This window comes from Geotrypetes seraphini, chromosome 1 (genome assembly GCF_902459505.1).
Source record: "Geotrypetes seraphini chromosome 1, aGeoSer1.1, whole genome shotgun sequence".
Lineage (NCBI taxonomy): Eukaryota > Metazoa > Chordata > Amphibia > Gymnophiona > Dermophiidae > Geotrypetes > Geotrypetes seraphini.
In genome coordinates this window covers 77015840-77039619 of record NC_047084.1, presented here as the reverse complement: position 1 = coordinate 77039619, position 23780 = coordinate 77015840, and the positions used below count along the sequence as shown (strand labels likewise).

The 23780-nt window shown below is 41.5% G+C and overlaps 1 protein-coding gene across 13 annotated transcripts in view; it reads left to right on the top strand.

Annotated features, from left to right (window-relative positions):
- NEDD4L (NEDD4 like E3 ubiquitin protein ligase) overlaps nucleotides 1–23780 on the top strand; it is a 656466-nt gene that overhangs the window by 610259 nt on the left and 22427 nt on the right. For all 13 annotated transcript variants that reach the window (XM_033933707.1, XM_033933724.1, XM_033933698.1 and 10 more), the window contains 2 exons: nucleotides 7959–8032; nucleotides 20276–20336. In XM_033933707.1, coding sequence (XP_033789598.1) covers nucleotides 7959–8032; nucleotides 20276–20336 — 135 coding nt within the window. The remainder of the gene's footprint in view (nucleotides 1–7958; nucleotides 8033–20275; nucleotides 20337–23780) is intronic.

The following is a 23780-nucleotide window of genomic DNA, read 5'->3' as shown; positions in this document are numbered from 1 at the left end:
ATCCTTGAAACCGGCTTGCCCCAGAGCGCACTCTGATTCTTCCTATCAAACAGAAAGTGAGTCAACTAAGATAGTTCAGACTGAGCTGCCCTAAGCTTTGGGATCCTCCACTTGTTTTCCTTACTCAGTCCTGCTCATTGATAGAAAAAGCAATGTTGCTTGCCTATAATAATATGCTTTCCTTAGATAGCAGTCCCGATTCCTCCCATCTCCCTGAACTTTGGAAATGAAGAACATGAGAGTTACAATCCCAGGACAAGCCCAGTATCTTCCAGCAGTGGCCAACCCAGGTCACAAGTATCTGGCAAAATCCAAAAAAGTAAAACAGATTTTATGTTGCTTATCCTGGGAATAAGCAGTGAATTTCCCCAAGTTCATCTTAATAATGGCTTATGGACTTTTTTTGTTCAGGAAATTATTAAAACCTTTATTTAAACCCTGCTAAGCTAGCTGCTCTCAACACATTCTCTTGAGTACCTGATTGTAAAAACCGCTTAGATAACCTTGATAGGCGGTATATAAAATCCTAATAAACTTGAATTCCAGAGTTTAATTACATGTTGAGTGAAGAAATATTTTCTCCGGTTTGTTTTAAATCTACTACTTCGTAGCTACATTGCATGCTACCTAGGCCTAGCATTTTTAGAAATGGTAAACAAGTGAGTCACATCTACCTTCTCCACTCCACTCAGTATTTTATAGATCTCTGTTATATCTCCCCAAGCTTTTTCTTCTCCAGGCTGAAAAGACCTAGCCACTTTAGCCTTTCTTCATAGGGAAGTCATTCCATCTCTTTTATCATTTTCATTGCCCTTCTCTGTATTTCTTTTTTGAGATGTGGCCACCAGAATCGCATACAGTATTCGAGGTGCGGCTGCACCATGAAGAGAAAAACAGGCAATATAACATTCTCGTCTTTGTTTTCCGTTCCTTTTCTCATAATTCCTAACGTTCTATTTGCTTTCTTAGCCGCTGCCACACACTGAGCTGAGAGTTTCAACATATCCTCAACGAGACAACTAGATCCTTTTCCTGGGCGGTGACTCCTAACTTAGATCCGCTGAACAGCATTTGCTGACGATTCCTTCCCTTAGAATTATTAATACTAGACGACAATTGATCTTTTCAGTCACGACCCCCCCAAACTTGGAATTCTCTCCCTAGCCACTTAAGGGAAGAACCCAATATAGAAAAATTCAAGGGTAAACTAAAGAGCTTTCTCTTTAAAGATGCCTTTGTAAATTAGTCATTTAGTCTTCTAACTAATTTTATTTTTTCTCTATAATTTTATTGAAGTAATTTTTATCTTCCCTCTCCTTATGTATCTCCCTTATTGTTTCTATAACTTTTAAACAAATTGTAACTCTTATCCATCTCCTCCCTTATGTTCCTACTTTCGTTAAATTTGTCAATAGTCTCGTTAGTCTTAGTTTTGTTATTTACTGTATTATTCCCCTTATTTTGTAATTTTATTATTATGTACATCGCTTAGAATTTAGATTAAGCGATTAATCAAATTATTATTAAACTTGAACCCTGTATCACTCATCTATAGTTCGGGTTCCTCTTTCCCACATGCATCATTTTGCAGTTGCTCACGTTAAACATCATCTGCCATTGTGATGCCCAGCCTCACAAGGCTCTCTTGCAATTTTTCACATTCCTTTTGTGATTTAAGAACTTTGAACTATGGAATAAACTGTGGAACAGATGAGATCACCGCTTGCAAGAGGGCCGCGAACAGAAAGTGACTTCAGAAGGAGAGCCAAGGCCAGCAAGAGCAGCAGGGAGTGTAGGTACTGCTTGCAGCTAGTGAAGATTTTGAGACGTGGGTGGGCTGAAATGATGAGAGCTGCCAGCACCCCCAACCAGATGATGCCTTAAGATGGTCCGTGCCCCCCCCCCCACGCCACTTCATCTATACAGGGTGAGGCAAAAAATATAACCCCCCTAGGGTTTTTGCCATTTTCTCAGCAAACTGTGAATTTCAATGAAAACTTTTACATACTTTACTCATAATACTTATTCCTATTAAACAATATTGCAACATTTAATTATCTTAAACTACTGACATTTTAGCATTACTACCAGTTGAGTGTTCAAAGACTTTACGCCTCCACTCCAGCCTACATAGAGTCCAAACTAACCCTATACACCCCCACCTGCCCCCTCCGCTTGGAAATGGAGAAACGCCTATGCATCCCCCCAGGAAGGTCTCTCCTGTCAGACACCGCCCGCAAACGCCTCTACAGCCACTTCATCCCCCAACTCCCACGCAACTCGGAACTCTTTGATGACCTTCCGGAAAGTGGTAAAGACCCTCCTCTTCAACTAAAATGACAACTGCAATCCACCCTTAATCTCCCCCTTCCTTCTCCCCTCCCCCCTTCCTGAACCCCTACTTAAATTACTGTATAGTCCTCTCTTAACCTGTACTTAAACTGCCGTATAGTCCATTCTTAACCTGTACGTAATTTGCTGTATAATCCTTGTACTCGAACTACTGTATAATCTTTGTACTGACCAAATATACTCCACTGTGAATGTTTGCTTGTTGGTCGTTCTGAGCTACTGGGAGAGTGGGATAAAAATCTAAATAAATAAATAAAACAGAGTAAAATAACATCATTTAAATGGTACAATTAACATTCTGTATACTCAAGGTGCCCACTCTCCATTTTTAATTGACAAAGGGAGGAACTGAGCATAATGAAAAAGATTAAAGAGGAGGAGGAGAGAAATATGTACAAGTTGATCAGTTCCCGTGGCAAGCTGCCTCAGATCATATCTCCCCTTAGCCATCTCTTTAGCTTTTCCTCATATGAAAGTCATCCCATTCCTTTAATCTTTTTCTGTACTTTTTCTAATTCCACTTTGTCTTCTTTGAGATGTTACAATTCTCAAACTGTGGTCTTATTGTTATACAGAGATTTATTATGTTCTTTGTTTTATTTTATTTTCCTAATAATTTCTAACATTGTTTTACTGGCCATCACCACAACACACTGAGCAGAAGATTTCAATATATTATCCACAATGTCACCTAAACTCTCTTCCTCGGTGGTGACTCCTAATGTGGAACCTAGCAATCATGCAACTGTAATTTTGGGTTATTCTTCCCAATGTCCATCACTTTGCCCTTATTCATATTACATTTTATGGATACCTGGAATTCCATCTTCGAGTTTCTCACAGTCCACAAAATGCTTTCATGGCACAGCTAGATAGACCTTTAAATAATACAAACAGATATTGCTACTTGCATACCCTTGTAGGTCATGATAGACAAGACTGAAGTAGCATATTTAGTAGCATATTTAGTTGGGCCATCCAGTCTGTTGAGTTAAGTTCACATACACTATATTTGTCTTACAGCAAGATCATGCAAACCTCATGGTGATTCCACAACAATGTGATATAAGTAGTCTGTCATATAATGCCTAATAAACTAACAGTTTCACTGTCTTGATAGTTTTCCTGCTTGGTTTGTTAATAGTAATTCTATACAATCGGTGGATTTCCAAAATTTGATATACTTAACTTCTCATGCCTTTCTCAATCTTATCACCCAGCTTTTGCTGTGACATAACTATACTGCACATGGTTAAAGACTGAAATTTATTTCATTGTTTAGCTTAAAATGTAAATTCTCTATGCATCTTTTGAGCTGAAATCTTGCTTCTCGATTTTGCCGTCTTTGTTTTCAGCCTATTCTGCCTCTGCCCAATTGTGATAAAATGTTATACAGTTCTTTTAAAGTAATCTGTGCTGATTAATGTCTTTGTTTACTTTTTCTTCTGTTCTGGCTTCTTTCATGCTAAATAAACTTCCTTTGATTTTTGTAAAGCTGTACATTTTGGAGTCAATATTCAAAGCGATTTAACCAATCAGAAATGGTTCCTGGCCAGTTAAATTGCCAGTTTGGGGCTAATTGCTAATTTAAAGCAGCACTGAACTGGTTAATGCTTCTGAAAATAACTGGTTAACACCAGACTGAAAAACAGCTTTTTTGGAGGCATTGAGGAGACGGAATCAGCACTTGGTTAGTTAAGTACCATATTCAACATTTAACAGGCCAGATAAACCACATAAATAAGATCACATAAAAGTCAGTCTTATTTTTATGTGGTAACCCATAGCCAGTTAAGTACTGAGTATCACATTTAACTGGCTGAGTTAGCCAGACCCAGAAATTCAATACAGGTGCCTGGACATGGCCTGGCATTGAATTTGTGGGTTTAATACCAGCGGCGGTCAGCAAAACACTGATCGTTGGCCCTTTATGTCTATGTATGCCAAATGATACAATAGGAGAAGGGTCTCTCTGAAGAAGCACCAACCGCAAAAAGAGAGTGAGGACCATCAAATGAAGACCTATATGACTAAAGAATCCAATCCAAATATATCATTGATTGAAATGCTGTTGCTGGAGGTAGTAGTAGTAGTATGCTTTTCCCAAAGGTTACAAAGCTTTATACAAAATCCTGAGTGATGTAGAATGGGTACAAGTAGATCATTTTTTTTTTTTTACTGCATCAAGATTTACAGACTAGGGGACACTTGATGAAGTTACAAAATAATACTTTTAAAACCAATAGGAGGAACGCGTTGCCTGAGGATGTGCTAAGAGCAGTTAATGTAGCTGGTTTTATGAAAAGGTTTGGACAAGATCCTGGAGTAAAAGTCCATAGTCTGCTGTTGAGACAGACATTGGACAGTAGCATGAAATGCTGGTACTATTTGGGTTTTTGCCAGGTACTTGTGACTTGGCTTGGCCTCTGTGAAGATGGGGCCCAGTAAGGCTATTTTCTTATGTTTATACTTGGTGACTTTCTATTGCTCTATCAATATATGGTCCAAAGTCATTGACCCCTGCCACAGGCAACACGTGTTCAAACACGGCCATGTCAGATCAGTTGTTTTTTTTTTTTCAGTAAATGATGTGTTTGGCTTGGACTATTTGGTTACATCACCTCATCATTTGATGATCCGCTCCGTCTTTTTGCTAACTATGTAAAATCCCATAGTAATGTCTCTAAGGGACCTAAAGTATGGTAATGTTTTGCATTACCATGAGTTAGCTGCAAAAATTAATGCATGGTAGCCCCTAAAGCCAATGTGGTAGCTGTTGAGGGCGTGGCTAGAATCTATCCATGTAATTATCACACACGACATAAGTTGACCACACTAAGTGCATTGCTGACAATACAGATGCATTTGTGTTATCAGCTATGCACTTGCTATGGCCCCTGAAGCTATAAACAGCTTCTTCTCAGCAGCATCAGGAGAACCCACCTCCTAACCTCCCACTCCAAACAGACACCCTTTCCCCCACACCCATGCCCCAAAAGCTCTTATTAGGGATTCCATGTTATCTAGCAAAGGTGAGGGAAGCAGAAAAAAAAAATGGGCAGATTGACTATAAGATAATGTCCTCACACTCCTTCACTAGAATGTGTCCATCCCTCCTGGTGCTCACCAGGATTCTGCAGCTTCCCTGGTGAGGGCAAGCTAATTTTTAAAAGCAACAGCACTCATTGAACTTTAGAAGAAAAAAAAAACTATTCAGTGTCATCAGGCTAGTGATGCAACATAATTGAGTGGCTATCAAGATAAAATGATTGCTTACCATGCGTTTAGGTTTGAAAAATGCAAGAAATGTGAATGTCTCTTTGACATAAATAATTTATTAAGAAAATGATTTAAGAATATTCTTAATCTGAAAGTAGTATTTTAAATCAAGTTCATTTCTGGACTTATGCAGGACAACTGCTAGTCTAAGATATACTATTTGCATCAATCCAGACATGTATTTGAATATTATTTGCAATAATTTGAAACGTATTTTTATTTTGTAATCCAGAGCTAAATACATACTTTTCCAGTTATTGATTTGACACTGACTAATATTTTCTACACATTATCTTTTATATTGTTACTATATCTTGGTTTTCTATTCCTGTTTTGTCTTTTGTTCAGTCTGTCTTGAAATTGTGTGCTTTTTGAAATCCACTGGGAGCTTGACTGAAAGCTCATTGTGAAAATTTGGTATGCATACATGTACAGTATGATTAGAGGTTTGCATGCAGACTTTAGCTTCAAGAACTGATAGTTTTTTGAGCTACAAAGACTGACAGACAGAGAAACAGAAAAAGGTATCTTCATTCTTTGCACCTGCATAGTAGCAAGCATGGAATACACACTGTGAAAGTATTCACAGAGCTTTGAAAATGCAGTCTCCTTGCTTAGTTTAATTTCCTTGACTTACTCCATCCCACTTTTTTTTTTCTATGTATGTGCATCTATCCATTCCTCTCCCATGCCCCCTCATGTGTCCAGCATCAATCGCTGGCATCATCTCCCCCCATTTCTATACACTATGCAGTGGGCAGCCTGAAGAGGCAGCAATTAAAACAGGCTACCTCTGGCTAGTTCCACCAGGACCTTTCCTCTGTTGTACCCCGCCCACAGGAAGTTACATAGGAAGAGGTGGAGTATGCCAGAAGAAAAGCTGTGGTGATTAGACGCAATTGCCTCTGCCGGCTGCCCACTGTGAGTTTGAAGGACTCTGAGGGAAGTACATAAAGAGATGCTGGATCCATTGGGGGGTTGGGAATGCAAGGGGAGGGAGAAGGATGATGGATAGATGCTGGACCTGCACAGGGAAGATGGAAAAATGCTGGGTCTGCACCCGGAGCGGGGGGAGACTAGAAGCACAGAGGGAGCAAAGGGATAGTGACACAGAAGAGGAATGCTGGACGTAGGAGGAGAATAAGAACATGGAGACAGAGACAGGAGATGGTAGGCAGGACAGTTAAGGGACATTGAGGGAAGATGGATGGTGGACATAGAAAAGAAATGTCTAAAGGAGAGGAAACCCAGGAAAAAAAGTTGAGAAAAAGCAGAAGAGACAGACTAAAACAATGCTTATACAACAAAGGTAGAAAAATGTATTTTTTTAAATGAGTTTATTAATTATAATATGTCAACTTTGAGAAATGTGCATATCATTTCAGTTTATATTTCTATTCCAATGACAGGTTTTTCTGTGTAGGTCTGGACATTTTTTTTTCTGCAGGTTTTATTAACTGGCAATCTGAAAAGGTTTTTCCTCCCCCTTCCCCATCCCCCTATTTCCACTACCTTAGGAGAGATAGTGTTATAGTATAACTGAAACAATTTTACTTTAAACTAAACTAAACCTTAAGTTTGTATACCGCATCATTTCCATAAAGATAGAGCTCGGGAAAGACATAATAAGAAATTAGAGGTTATGAAGAGGATAGCTAGCTTTACATTTTAAATAAATAGCTTTACGTTTTGGAGAAAAGCTGGGTTTTCAGATGCTTTTGGAATAATTGGAATGAGCCAAGGTTCCACAGCGGGGCAGGGAGGTTATTCCAAAGCTCAGTGAATTTGAAGAAAAGGGATTTCCCTAATTTACCTGCATACATGACGCCTTTTAACGAGGGGAAAGATAGTTTGAGTATGTGGGCGGATCTGGTAGTGTCAGGTCTTGAAGAATTCCAGGATAGTGGGACTAGGGGAGGAAGAATGCCATGTAGGATCTTGAAAGTTAGGCAGGCACATTTAAAGTAAATCCTAGAAATCACCCGAAGCCAGTGAAGTTTTGACAGAAGCGGGAAAACATGATCGAATTTGCTTTTTGCTAAGATCAACCTAGCCGCAGTGTTCTGGATCCGCTGAAGTCGTTGAAGATTTAAACTTTAAACTTCAACTGTCAGTAATCAGTACCTTTGCTCATTAGGGGGGGGTCTTAAGTCATTTTTGTAGGTTATTGACATCCATTCACAAAGTGATTTGGAGTTGGAGGATTAAAATATGTCAGGTTATATTGAAGGTCTGTAAGTGTATGCAGACCTCACAATAATACATTACTGTGGTTGTTCAGAATTAAATTGTATGAAGTAATGAAGCATTTTATTTTTTCCCTACAGACCTACCAAGTTGACTTGAAACCAAATGGATCAGAAATGGTGGTCACAAATGAAAACAAAAGGGAGTATATCGAGTATGTATTACAATTATAAAGTATATATTTATGACTTTACCAGGCCAAGGTCTGAAGTGACAATTTGTTAATACAGTATTCATCTGATGGATCTGAATTCTTAGACTAGCAGTTGACTGGCCACTGTTGGAAGCAGGATATTGAGCTAGATCAGTGTATTGCAAGCTGTGTGCCCCTAGCAGGTTTCAGGTGTGCCCTGACCAGGTGCCAGTAAGGAAGAGAGGCGCCAGTGCTGGCTGACTGCATCTAGGATGTGCCTCTTGGGGTGAGAAGCACATCCTGTAGGCAGTCAGCCTGTGCTGACAACTCTCCTCCTTGCCGGCGTCTCTCCCCCGCACCTCCCCTCCTGGATCCCCCATGTGTGGATGTCGAAGTGATGATGTCACACATGTGCGTGATGTCATCACGTCGATATCCCACACACTTTTGGGTGCCTTCTGGCTGGGGCACTGAGTTTAGTGTGCCGCCAGCCGGAAAAGTTTGAGGGCCACTGAGCTAGTTGGACCTTTGGTCTGACCCAGTAAGGTAATTCTTATGTTTTAATGTCGCCTTGATTTTCCTGTATGAAACTCAGTGGAACAGTGGGATCCTGACCTGGGCTGCTGTTCATCCTCTTCTCTTCAAGCTTTGCTTAATTTTCTGTTCTGGAAGAAGAGTGAACGCATAAGTGGTTCTCTTTCCTCAAAATATGGATAGCAGTTCAAGCTGGTTCAAGGAAATTCTTTCCCTCTGTTAATGAGCAGAAGCATTCTAGGCACCAGAAAGGAATTTGTCATGATCCATCATATGCCTGTCTCCTGCAAGGATTCCCCTTGGTCATTTCACACTGTTTGCATCTCCAGCTCACACTACTTGCATTTCTACCATCAGTAGATGGAATATAATCACATCCATTGATAATCAACAGAAGACTTCACTAAACATAGGAACAGAGTAATCTCAGAGAGGAAAAGGGAACCACCCATTCCCATACTCCTGCCCCCTTATTGGTAGTTCATCAGGAACGAGGGGAAGATTTTCTCTCATCAATGCTTCTCTCTTCCTACCCAAACTGAATGAAGCAGCAGGAAAATAACTTCCCCCATATTGTGAGAAAGGAGGACCATTTATGAGTTCACTGGTGGGAAGAGAAGCATCAGCAACCCAGGCTGGTATCCCACCGCTCCATTTTGTTTTAGCCAGAAGGAGAATCAATATGGCACAAGAATGTAAGAATTGCCATTCGGTGTCAGACCAAAGGTCCATCTACGGATCAGAAAGTATCCTGCTTCCAACAGTGGCCAATCCAGATCACAAGTCCTTGGTAGAATCCAGAAAATAGTAAGTTGTTTGTTTTTTTTTTTGTTTTTTTTACTGCAAATCCCAGGGACAAGTTGTTGTGTTTTTTTTGTTGGAGGGGGGAGGGGGCGTTGTTCATGTAATTTTAGTAAATAAGAAAAACAAAATTCTTGCTAATATCACAAACTTAATCAAGAAAATTACCAAAAAACAAAAGATGAAAATCCCCTAAAAATTATAGTCAGGTAATCTGGTTTGTTTAGAAGATCCCGAGGGGGTGTCTGAACTCAGCAATTGGGCATGATCTTTAAACAAAGGCTCAGAAAGTATTAAGAAATCATAAGGCTGATAGTAGCGGGTGCAATAAACTTTATATTCTTAACCCACCTCTCCCACATTCATAGATGTAACAGAAATAGGAAATGTGTGATCAAGGAAATTCTTCAATTAAACAGGGTCATAGAAAATATATTTCATATTAGCATAATTAATAACACACAAACACGGAAACCAGAGCAAATATGTTCCAGAGGCAATAACTCACTGTTTCATTGCCAAGAAAAATTTGCCTCTCTTGAGAGATGATGGAAATGTCTGTAAAAACAAAAATTCATGAACCTAGATACACTGTCTCTAAACTAGAAAAACAATTTTACCATTCAGATTTTATCATTTTCCATCACAAAAGTCACAGGAAGGGTCACTTAACCAGAAATCTTTAAATTGTAGTGCACTAGCAAAGCAAATACATCCAGACTGTCTTGCATATTCTCTTTTTCTAGACCAGGGGTGTCAAATGGCGGTTCTCGAGGGCCACAATCCAGTTGGGTTTTCAGGATTTCCCCAATGAATATGCATGAGATCTAATAGCAAACAATGAAAACAGTGCATGCAAATAGATTTCATGTATATTCATTGGGGAAATCCTGAAAACCCAACTGCATTGCAGCCCTTGAAAACCGACATTTGACACCCCTGCTCTAGACTGATCTCTCACTGGAATATAAAAAGCCTTAGTAATAAATGGGATAGCCTTATTTGGAATTTTTAATGCTTTCAAATAATATTTTTTCAACATATTCAAGGGTGAACCTGTGCTCTGGAACAGCAACTGTCTTGATTCTGTGCCTTTCCCACCCATACAAAGTCTATCTTAATAGGCTTAAATGTCTTTATTGAATTTCATAAAATACAATAATTCAACACAGCAATTAATCTAATGACATTTAAACCCTTCCCCCAACAAAATTGTAAAAGTAGCTTCTGTTAGGCAATGTTCAGTTCAATATTTTAAGAGGGTTTGGGCTCTTTTAGATGACTATTGTAGAATACATGCTAATTGACTTGTCTTTCTGGTTTTTACTCCCAATCCGTCTACTTTTACAAAGTCTATCTTAATAGATGTTTATGGACTTTTCCTCCAGGAAGCAATCAATTCACATTTACCTGTTCTATTTCACTCAAGATTTTGTAGACTTCAGTCATATTTTCCACCAGTTGTCCCTTCTCCAAGCTGAAGAGCCCTAAACTCTTAAGCCTTAAGCTTTTCTTGGTGAAAAATGGGATGTTTTCCTCTCAAACAAAGAGAATTATGATCGTCTACTATTTCTTTCAGCTCGTAATTCTTTTGGAGGTATTTTCATGGGTTGATTCATGTTCTTTCCTATACATTGGTCTAGAGAAATCTCTCAGTGGAACGCGATCTTCAGTACACGTTTGACATGTTGCTGTCTTTGGGGGGATGGATGATAAACAGTCGCATGACTTCAGATTTCAGTTTAATCAATGCTGCTCAAAACCTGCTTTATCATTCATAAAGAAATCAAATCTGGGTATCACTAGAAGTCACTTAGCCCTTCATTGTTGCAGCTGCAAACTAAGTACCTGTATTTGATATGTAAACCGCTTTGATTGCAACCACAGAAAGGCAGTGTATCAAATCTCATTTCCTTTCCTCTTTCCCCATAGATATCTTACTTTTGATTTACACATGTTGAATCTCTTACTTAAACTGTTCTCTTCAGTGTTGTTCGTCATCTCAGACTGGAGCCCCCTAACGGGTTGAGCTCTGGTAACCATTTCAGGCACCGGCAAAACCTGCTCTTTGGTTGAAGACTCAGCCAGGCACAGTAGCACCACAGGATCTGGGGAAGATAAAGATGTCTTATTGCCCAAAGCCACAGTCACTCCTTCACTCTCACAGCCAGCGAGACTTCAACCTCTGGCTTCTAGAGAATTTCTGGTGGCATAGTGCTCTATGCTCCTCTGGGTTGGAGATTAAGTTTGTGCTTCTGAGGAAACAGCTCTCGCTAACCCTTTTCACTTAATAAGCATCCTTTCCATAAGATAGAAGGAACTGTCTAGCTTAACATTAAAGCTCTCGCCACCGTTCATGCCACCATCTTGACTCTGCCCACCAGCTTTATGGTTTTCTACCCTACTTTATATTTCCACTCTGCTCATTTTACCCAGCAATGTTAGGGACAATTATACACAGGTCAACATATGATTTTCATCAGAGTTAATGTTGGGTGGGTTTTGTAGTATTTTTCATGCTGATTTCAAATCTGTGTTTAGTTTTTCACTAGCACATCACATTTTTGTAAAGAGGCTCATTATATATAATTATAAATGTTAATTGGGCGATATATCATGCATTTACAGGATAAACATATAATTTATTTATTCAATTTTCTATACCGTTCTCCCAGGGGAGCTCAGAATGCTTTACAGGCATTTATTCAGGTACTCAAGCAGTTTTCCCTCTCTGTCCTGGCGGGCTCACAATCTATCTAACATACCTGGGGCAATGGGGGGATTAAGTGACTTGCCCAGGGTCACAAGGAGCAGCATGGGTTTTTGAACCCACAACCTCAGGGTGCTGAGGCTTTAACCACTGTGCCACACTCTGTTTTATGCTACAGACAATGATTAATATCAGTCTTTATCATGCCAAGACATTGTACTAATCATCCAGATAGTTTCTGTTACAACTGTGGTTCATTCACGACGAAAGCACAATGCCGCCCAATTACCGTAGATCTGAAGAAGATATGCAAATTGTACTTTGGCTGTCGACTGGGTGAGCAGGATAAGTCTTGGGCTTCACATATCTGTACCAGTTGTTCCAACGGACTTTGTGACTGGCTCAATCAACAAAAAGGTCAAACAGAATGCTAGGAATGATTAAGAAGGGGATCACGAACAGATCGGAGAAGGTTATTATGCCACTGACCTGGAATACTGTGTCCAGCACTGGTCGCCGTACATGAAGAAGGACACAGTACTACTCGAAAGGGTCCAGAGAAGAGCAACTAAAATGGTTAAGGGGCTGGAGGCGTTGCCGTACAGTGAGAGATTAGAGAAACTGGGCCTCTTCTCCCTTGAAAAGAGAAGACTGAGAGGGGACATGATCGAAACATTCAAGATAATGAAGGGAATAGACTTAGTAGATAAAGACAGGTTGTTTACCCTCTGCAAGGTAGAGAGAACGAGAGGGCACTCTCTAAAGTTAAAAGGGGATAGATTCCATACAAATGTAAGGAAATTCTTCTTCACCCAGAGAGTGGTAGAAAACTGGAACGCTCTTCCGGAGGCTGTTATAGGGGAAAACGCAGGTAAGGCTAGTCTCAGTTAGGGTACTGGTCTTTGACCTAAGGGCCACCGTGTGAGCGGACTGCTGAACATGATGGACCACTGGTCTGACCCAGGAGTGTCAGTTCTTATGTTCTTAAGGCAGTGATGTCATTTGCAATCCCAATGATAAGAAGGGAACCGCGAGACCATATTAAAGATTGCTACTTTTGCCTTGTGAACACAAATGGATTCTCAGCTAAAACTAAGCACAAAATTATATATCCTACTCTGGATTCTGCTATTAGGCCTGTTCCTCATGATGACTCACTTTCTGTCCCTGTACCTCCACAAGATGGACTTGCTTCTGTGGAATGTGATGGTCACAATCCAGAATTATCTGATCCTGATGATGTGAATGATAAAGATTCAGAACCAGAGACCATTACACAAGCTGAGCTAAATGATCTTATTTGTAATCTAAATCTTTCAAAAGAAAAAGCAGAACTTCTTGCTTCAAGGCTTCCAGGGGTGTCAAAGTCCCTCCTCGAGGGCTGCAATCCAGTCGGGTATTCAGGATTTCCCTAATGAATATACGTCAGATCTATTTGCATGCACTGCTTTCATTGTATGCTAATAGATCTTGTGCATATTCATTGGGGAAATCCTGAAAATCTGACTGGATTGTTGCCCTCGAGGACCGACTTAGACACCTGTGGTAAGCAAAAGCACATGCTTGCAAAAGATGCTAATATAACTCATTACAGAAAAAAGGAATCATAACTTAACAACAATCTTCACTGTAAATGGCTCATTGTGCTTTTGTCATGACATCAACGGGCTCTTCAGCAGTTTGTCACAAGTGCATTGTCCAGATGAATGGCGTCTCTTCATTGATTCTTCACAAAGAAGCTTAAAGGCAGTGTTGCTGTACAATAAAAATTCTAAACCAAGTACACCAATTGCCCATTCTGCTCATCTAAAGGAGTCTTATGAGAAAATGAAGAATTTACTAAAAGCAATCGGTTATAAAACACACCAGTGGAACATCTGTGGAGATTTGAAGGTCATTGGCATGCTAATGAGAATGCAAGGAGGATTCACTAAATACTGCTGTTACCTGTGCTTGTGGGATAGCAGATCTACAGCTGAACATTATGTCAAGCATGTCTGGCAGCTGAGGGATACATTGTGAAATTTATGCCATTGGTGGATCCTCATAAAATATTTCTTCCACCTCTTCATATCAAGCTGGGGTTGATGAAGAACCCGGTAAAGGCCATGGGTAAAGCAAACTTGCCAGGTTTTCAATATCTTGTTAAGAAATTTCCAAAATTCAGCAATGCAGAACTGAAGGAAGGGATATTTATAGGCCCACACATCAAGTCCGTTATGCGGGATGAAGATTTTAAACAATCACTCTCAGCAGCTGAGCTTGAAGCTTGGGAGGCATTCAAGTGGTCAGTGGAAAAATTTCTGGGCAACTATAAGTCTCCTTCATACATGGAAGGAGTTCAAAATCTCCTTGACTCATATCAGAAACTTGATATGTCATTAAAAATACACTTTTTGCACTCACATCTTGACTTTTTTCTGGAAAATCTTGGTATGATGAGTGATGAGCAAGGAGAACATCTTCACCAGGACATTCAGTTAATGGAGCATCGCTACCAAGGTTTCTGGAATGAGAGTATGATGGCCGACTACTGTTAGATGTTGTGCCATGACAATCCAGACACAACTCAGAAAAAGAAATCATACTCGAAGCAATTTTGGTTGCTAAGTGAGACAATCCAGTATAATTATGCTATGCTGTGTGCTTATTTGACTTTGGACCAAAGATACTGCAACATTTCTTTAAGTTGATGCTGCAATTCTTAAAACCCCATATGCTAAAATGCTATAAACTAACATTAGTCATAACTTTAAAGGTTTACATGACTGAAAAAAACTAATAACAGATCTGAAATCAGGGTGAAAAACTGATGTAAAAAAATGTGCTGTGTTGACAGATGATTCCGAAAAAAAAATTTTGTTGCCTTGTGTGATGAGATGTGACCCATGGCCTAACTCTTCCTCTAGAGCCCTTACAGTAATGGCCCTTAAATCCAGACAGTAGGTGTTGATTTTATACTGACTGGCTTGGAGAAAGGAAGTTCTGACTCAGCAATCAGAGCTAGAACCTCTGCATAGTCCTGTATAGCATAGCCACTGACCCCTTTATACCCTGATCTGAATTTTTCTATTATATTTTTCTTCCTTCTAATTTATTTTGAAATGTATATATAATGTTCCTATGGGGAAGGAGGGGGGGGTCTTAGTATGACTTTTGTAGAACATTCTGCTCTACAATGGTAGTTTTCTTCTGAACTTCTTTCACTTTAATAAGTTATTGGCTCAGAAAAGTAATCCTGTGACCCAGGGGCTGTATATGCAAAACGGTCCCTGGTTCAATTTCTGCATCCGATCATCTCTCTGGTTAATTGAGGCTGGGGATGCTGCAGAGTTGGCCTTTGTATTCACAGTCCCTGCAATAAAGAAGTCACGGTCATCAGTAAAGTTGATATGTGGTTGAACAAATGTGAGACAATGATACAGGGTTTCAGAAAGAGGCAGATGTATACTCATGCGCTTAAGGCCGAGACTAGGAGTAGTGGAGGTGAGGGTCTGCTAAAATTAGGAGAAAAATTACCAGGAATTTGTGAATGAAGGCTCATGGTGCCAGAATCCCAGTATTGATTTCTGTTGAGCCTGAAGAATACAAAGGAGAAAGCAGAAGCTATCGGGCTAGCCCCCCCCCCCCCTCCCTCCAAATAAAATAAAACCAGTCCAGTTCCAAGTTCTGAGCTGTACATATTCAAAAAAAGATTTAAGGTGAGCACTAATTTTATAAACTGTTATAAACAGGTTAAGATAGCAGTTGGTCCTTGATCTGCCTGGGGCTTTCGTGACCTTCCTAAGGGTCCCCTCTGGTGTCGCAAGGTATGTCGTCTTGCTCGCATGTACATTTTGCAATCCTGGACTGTTTCTGAGCCTCCCTCTTTTTGGACCTTAGAGCTTTGATGCATAATTTAGCCACGTGGGAGGCCCGATAGGCAGTTGGTCGCCTTATGTTTGTGTGGGGAGTCTATTTGGATTCCGTATCTCCTCAAGGTCGCAGTCTCCTTTTGAATCCTCTTGTTTAGCCTTGTTGAGGTCCATCATGCTTACTCCCGGGATCGGTCACCGCAGGCACTTCCTTTTTTTTTTGTTTTTTTTGTTTTGTTGTTTTGTTTGTTTGTTGGGGGGGAGGGGTCTTCTTACTGCGGCTGCAAAGGGCCACCAGAGCACGGGCCTTTGGCATATTAGAGTTTTGTTGGTTAGTTTCTGTATGCTTCCTGGGAAAGGGGGAGATTTTGTTCGGGGGGGGTTTCCCTGCTTGGGTAGGGTACGGGGAGCGGGGATTTTCTACTCTTGTTCTACCAAAACAATGCGACAACTTTTGTATTGTTGGAAGTTAATTCCTTTGACTTTGTTGTCTTCTTTGTTGTTTTGTGTTCATAATAAAACAGATTTGAACATAAACAAGATAAACTTTGCATTCTAAAGGAAGTATTGAAAATTAAGGCATTATTCCAGTAGTGATGTCACAGTAGTTTTATATTGTAAAAATTTGTGCTTTTTGACAGTAGGGAGAGGGGAAGATGGTAATTTTTAAAGAGCATCCTGACTAATTCATAAAATATTGTGCGTCTCTGATGTCCTGATTAGAGATAGATATAGATATATATATATACACACACACATACATATACGCAGCTTGTTTTCCAGTATGCAAAGACATACAGGTCCGAAGTCATCCCCACCCCCTCCTCTGACACAGGCTTCTTGTTACCAAGGAAACATGTAATGGATGGAGCTACCATAGGTCTTGTAGGTGCATGGAAGTGAGCCTTGAAGGTGTGCGCAGGCAGATAGAAAAACTAAAAACTGACAAATCCCCGGGTCCGGACAGAATCCATCCAAGGGTTCTGAAGGAATTAAAGGAGGAGATAGTGGAACTACTGCAGAAAATTTGCAACCTATCCCTGAAAACAGGCGTGATCCCGGAGGATTGGAAGATAGCCAACGTTACGCCCATCTTTAAAAAGGGATCAAGAGGTGACCCGGGAAACTACAGACCGGTGAGTCTGACCTCGGTTCTGGGGAAAATGGCGGAAGCACTGATAAAAGAAAACATCAATGAACATTTTGAAAGAAACAAACTTCTGATAACCAGCCAACATGGTTTCTGCAGGGGGAGATCGTGCCTAACTAACTTATTGCACTTCTTCGAAGGAATTAACAAACGGATGGACAGAGGAGACCCCATAGACATCATATACCAAGATTTCCAAAAAGCCTTTGACAAGGTGCCTCATGAATGTCTACTCCGGAAACTGAAGAACCATGGGGTGGAAGGAGACATACATAGATGGATCAGAAACTGGTTGGCGGGTAGGAAATAGAGGGTAGGGGTGAAGGGCCACTACTCGGACTGGAGGAGGGTCACGAGTGGTGTTCCGCAGGGCTCAGTGCTCGGGCAGCTGCTATTTAATATATTCATAAATGATCTAGAAACAGGGACGAAAGTGTGAGATAATAAAATTTGCGGACGACACCAAACTATTTAGTGGAGCTCGGACTAAAGAGGACTGCAAAGAATTGCAAAGGGACTTGAACAAACTAGGGGAATGGGCGACGAGATGGCAGATGAAGTTCAACGTTGAAAAATGTAAAGTATTGCATGTGGGAAGCAGAAACCCGAGGTACAACTATACAATGGGAGGGATGTTATTGAATGAGAGTACCCAAGAAAGGGACTTGGGGTAATGGTGGACATGACAATGAAGCCGATGGCACAGTGCGCAGTGGCCGCTAAGAGAGTGAATAGAATGCTAGGTATAATCAAGAAGGGTATTACAACCAGAACAAAAGAAGTTATCCTGCCATTGTATTGGGCAATGGTACACCCGCAACTGGAATACTGCATCCAATATTGGTTGTCGTATCTTAAGAAGGATATGGCGTTACTCGAGAGGGTTCAGAGGAGAGCGACACGTCTGATAAAAAGGATGGAAAACCTTTCATACGCTGAGAGATTGGAGAAACTGGGTCTCTTTCCCCTGGAGAAGAGATTTGGAGGGAATATGATAGAGACTTACAAGATCATGAAGGGCATAGAGAGAGTAGAGAGGGACAGATTCTTCAAACTTTCAAAAAATAAAAGAAAGAGGGCATTCAGAAAAGTTGAAAGGGGACAGATTCAAAACAAATGCTAGGAAGTTCTTCTTTACCCAATGTGTGGTGGACACCTGGAATGCGCTTCCAAAGGACGTAATAGGGCAGAGTACTGTACTGGGGTTTAAGAAAGGATTGGACAATTTCCTGCTGGAAAAGGGGATAAATAGAGGATTACTGCAAAGGTCCTGGACCTGTTGGGCCGCCGCATGAGCGGACTGCTGGGCACGATGGACCTCAGGTCTGACCCAGCAGAGGCATTGCTTGTGTTCTTATATACACAGGATCATAGGCCCTCTGATGTCTTCTTACTTTGGCATGCTGTAGTAGAGGCATTGGAGGGAAGGTGCTTTCAGCTTCTGTGAAAATCTGGCACCACAGATATTTTCTTAAATGGAAGCCTCAATCTATAAAAGTGCATTCCTGTAGCAACAGTGATATATGTTTATCCACTGTAGAAATGTTACCTGAATTGTACAAAACTGGCCTCCTCTTGTTTTTGAGTATAGCATTTAAATACATTACATTTCAGTCCTTGTTAGACCTCAATTACCTATTTAGGTTCTAAGGGCTAGATTCACAAAGCAAACTGATCGGTTTGCGAGCCCTTTGCAATCCGATTTCCCTCTGACCCGATTCACTAACCTGTGTAGCAATCTCATCCCGATCTGTGCATGCAAATTAGGGGAATCGGCATGCAAAGCAGGAAGGACGCAATTCACTACCCTTTTCTCCTGACACCGACTGGCTGGCTGATCAAGAACAAGTGACAGGTGAGGACCAGTCGCTTGTGTAAAAAACTCCACTCGGAGTACTGCCTGCCCCAACTCTTCTCTCTCTGGCTCTCCTGATCTCTCTGCCTGTCCCGACTCTCTCTGGCTCCCCCGACTCTCCTGTTCTCTGCCGCCCTTCCCTACAGTGCGAGCTCATGATTTTAAAGTGGGGCTGCAATGAGGGGAAGGGTGGCAGAGAGCAGGAGAGTCAAAAATTGCCCTAAGGAAGTCCCTGATTGGCTCAGGCGCCTCAGTCCCCTCACAAGGGGGGGAGGAGCCCAAGGCGCCTGAGCCCAAGGCGCCTGAGCCATTCAGGGCCTTAGGCTCCTTCCTGTGCATCACATGATGCAATGAGGCGGGCCTAAGGTCGGCATTAGGTCGGGCAGGGCGGAGGAGAAGTAGCAGGAGGACTTTGCGGTTCCTCCTATTCCCACCGCTGTAGGCCTACGGAGCAGAAGGGACTGAGTACCCCTCCTGCTCCCAAATTTTAGGTACGGGGGGGTTGGAGGGGGCCAGGCCGTTCGGTGGGGGGGGGGGGGGTTCAGCACAGGGGAAGGCTTTTTTTTTTAATAGGCCTGATATTTTGTGGCCTATTAAAAAAAAAAAAATAAAGCCGGGAGAGCCCTGACAGCAGTGACAGGAGGCTGTTTCTCCTGTCACTACTGTCGGGGCTCTCCCCAACTCAATCTGATCCATGCTGTCGGTTAGGGGCGTGCCTCCAATCACCTCCATTTGCATGAAGATGGTTGGTGAATCGGTTGCCCTTCCTCCAATTGCACACGGTTCAGACACGGATTGGAAGGTTAGTGAATCTAGCCTTATGTGGGTAACAAGCAAGAGAAACTTGGACAATGCCAAGGAATTATATTAGCTAAATCAATAGTAACTCATTTTAGTAAATCTTCATTACCCTCACTCATGGAAGATTCTTACTACAACTTTCTATCCAGAGCAATACTTGAAGCCTGGTCCACTTATTTCATTCCTGGAAAAAAAATGTTATAACAATGATCAGTCAATCAATTTACCTGGGTGCTAAGCAGCAATCAATGTGAAGAAAAAGCATACACATTCAACTGTGTCTTTAAATATCAGTGTCAGAAGAATAATGTCTTGATAAAGTTGACTGAAATCATAAGCATGAAATGCAAGAGGTGGTTCCTAATTGATTTCTTGCCGTGTGTATATCCCCACCACGACTCCTTGTAAAGAGATGGGAATTGTTTGAAGAGGTGCTGACGGTTTAAGTGTATGCATCTCGGTTCTCCCCTGAGCTCATTTGACATGCAGTAAAATAGCTGAAAAGACGATGGTCCTCTCACAGTATACAAGCAAATGAAAATGTGTTCTCTCTTTAAAGCTTGGTCATCCAGTGGAGATTTGTAAACCGGGTTCAGAAACAAATGAATGCTTTTTTAGAGGTAAGCCTTTTTTTTAAATTGTACTTTAACACTCTTTATTAAGCTGTTTGTGAAATGTGTTTGCCCACCTCCTAACCAAAGCTTCTCACCTTCGGTCACCATCACCTCCCTTTCATCTTAGGAGAGATATCTGTATTTGTTTTGGGGGGAGTTGTGTGTGCAGAAAGAATTGTCTGTATCCAGAAATTGCCAGTGCACCTACTCTGAAAATGAGCTGGGTGGACTCATGATGTTAGAGATGGCATGGTAATACCGTGTTTCCCTAAAAATAAGACCTAACATGATTTTTAAAGATGCTCCTAATATAAGCCCTACCCCAAAAATAAGCCCTAGTTAAGTTCGACCCCCCCCGAAGCCTCTCCCGAATGTCCCCAACACTCCCCGACTCAATTCCTGACACTAGTGCTGCCCGATTCGCCGGCGGCAGCACTTTCTCCCCCTCCCCCATGAGTAGCATCTTTCCTCCCCTTCACCCATCCCCTTGTGCAGCATCTTTCTATTCTTCCCTCTCATCCCCCTGTGCAGCAGAACCCCGCCGACCCTCCCACCCGTGAGATCTCAAACACCTTCAAAAACAGCAGCAGACCTTCAAAAACAGTAGCAGTGGCAGCGTTCTCCCTCTGCCACGTCACTAATGACAGAGGAAAGGCCCCTGCGAGGAAGGCCGCAAAGCTTCCCATTCAGAGCACAGCCACCACTGCTGTTTTTGGAGGCCTTGGAGCTGGAGGTATGCCAATCTCATGGTGGGAGGGTCAGCGGGGTTCTGCTGTACAGGGGGATGGGAAGGAGGGATAAAAATATGCTGCACAAGGGGATGGGTGAGAGGGGAGGAAAGATGCTGCACTTGGGGGGGGGGTAAAGGAAAGAGGAAGAATTGGGGTGGAGGAGAGGCAGAAATGATTGTTATACATGAAAAAAAATAAAGACATCCCCGAAAATAAGCCCTAGTGCGTTTTTTGGACCCAAAATTAGTATACGACACTGTCTTATTTTTGGGGAAACACGGTACCTGTTGACTCTCAGAGGACTCCATAACTGCAGTTTAACTTACTTCTAGCTCTGTGTGGTCTTGTATGATAACATGTCATTGATGTATTTTAAATGACTTGTAAAGGGCTTGCATCTGTTACATTTTTAGGTTCTTTTGTTTTAGGTGAGAGAAGAATTCATGTGGGGAATATTCCTTGTCTGCTAAATAAGAAGCACTGTGGTTTGCTTCTCTTTCATGGTGCGAGATCACTGTCAGTGGAGTCATTTCACCGCCTGTGAACTCAGAGATAATGACAATCTGTAATTTGTCTCCACTGTTCTTAGAAAAGGTGTATGCAGGACAGTGGCATAGCCCCTCCTCCACCCTTGTCTCCTCTCCTCGCCCAAACCCCCTTCCGCACGCACCCCCTTCCCCTCGTACCTCTAGTTGTTCACCACTGCAAGCAATAAGAACTTAAACGTGCTCCTTGTGATCCCGTCATATGTCCCGCTGACATCACTTCCTGTGCATGGCACCCAGAAGTGACATCAGCAGGAGAGACGACGCGGTCTCAAAGAGCACGTTAAAGCTGTTGCTCGCGTTAGTGAGCGACTAGAGGTACGGGGGAAGGGGGCGCCCACATGGCAAGGGGAGGAGTGAGGAGGGGTGCCAACACCCCCACTAACACCCACCACTGATGCAGGAGCTTCTGCTAGCTTACGCCCTGACCATCTGGAAACCTATTGTGTTTGAATTGCCAGGGAGAGAGGCAGTATTTTAACTTTTAGTACTGATAAGAGTAGCTCAGTACACCCTTATGAATTCCCTCTGCAAGTCCAACCCCTCAGCTTCTGTCTCTTTCGCTTTATCTACATGAATTGTGAAAGACAGCTCAACAAAGAAGCTGGAAACTAATTATTTGATCAGCTTTGTTGAGGGATTTGAGACAATTCTGTTCTGCTCCATGGAACGTTTTGCAGATGCTTAGACTATGCACTCATTGTGAAGAGAGAAAAGAAATGCTGTTTTGAAATATAAAAAGTTCATTTCTGTGCTTTTGACAAAGTTCTTGAGCTCTTCAAGTAGTTGATCAGCAAAATTGTTTAATATTTGTTTTTTTCTCCAAATTTTGGCAACACACAATGCCATCTCTATTATTTAGCTACTCAGTTTTTAAGACTTCACAAATTAGTACAAGTGATTATAATCCTTTCTTTTCTAAACTCTACCATGATTTCTTGTCAATTGAAATTGCATAATAGGAATTCCCATTTGCTTACATGTAGAAACATTAATCCAGAATTAGCTCAGTTCAAACATTTTCCATCAGATTCTATATATCCCTCTCAAAACTTCATGGGGCGTACATCTTACTAGGTATATTCTATAAAGATGTGCGGGTAAATTCTATCATGCACATCTGAAAAGGGGTGTATGGCCATGGTTGGGTCATGTGTATTCCCAGAATTTGCATGCACTGTTATAGAATACACCCAGTCTGTACCTAATTTAGGTGCAGGGATTTACTCCAGGTTTCAGCTGGTATAAATCCTCATGCCTAAAAGTTAGGCGTGGATCCCAGCACTATTCAAATAGCATTTAGCGCTCATTATTTTCAATGCAGATTTTTTTTTGGGGGGGGCAACATATATAGAATGTTATCGTTGTATAGGAAGATTTCAGACTTAAATTGAGTGATTTCTTAACAGGGAGCTTAAAATGTTTCAAAAAAGCACTTATTTTAGAAAGGCAACAGACATCTATAGTGGATAATTTTTGAACTGTGTGCTTGTATGTAGGCATCTAGAAGGCATTGGATTAGTACCTAAAGGAAAATAATGCCTGCTTTTCTTTATAGGATACTAACATAATCGGCTATATACGTGTGTATGCACTTGTAGAGAATGACACGGTGACAAAATTCATCACCGTTCCCGTCCCCGCGGATAACCGCGGGAAACAATCCTGCGTCATTCTTACGTGACTATCTCAACCTCAGTCCTTCTACACCAACATTCTTCAATGCAAGGCTTAAGGGTCTGTGATTGGGCCCATTCATACTCTTGATTCTTCCCGCTCTCCTTGAATAATGACATTGAGATGGTTTCCCGCGGTTATCCGCGGGGTCGGGAACGGTGATGAATTTTGTCACCGTGTCATTCTCTATGCACTTGGGCACAGGTACTTAAGTTAACTACAGAGCTGACATAAGTGTGTGTACCTCTGTTTCAAAGTGCAGTACCCAGACTCCACCCATGTGTATACCCACCTGCAAAGCATGCACTGTCGGAGATATCCATTTAATTATAGAATAGTGCCTACCTGCATGTAGTGTGTATGTGCTTATATATTCTAGTAGTCTAAACATTTGTGTGCATAACTAGAACATTAATATTAGTGTCTATAGAATTATTCCCAATGGAGGGGGGGTGGATTTTAAAAATCATGCTAAAAAATGGGCGCCAGAAAACAAG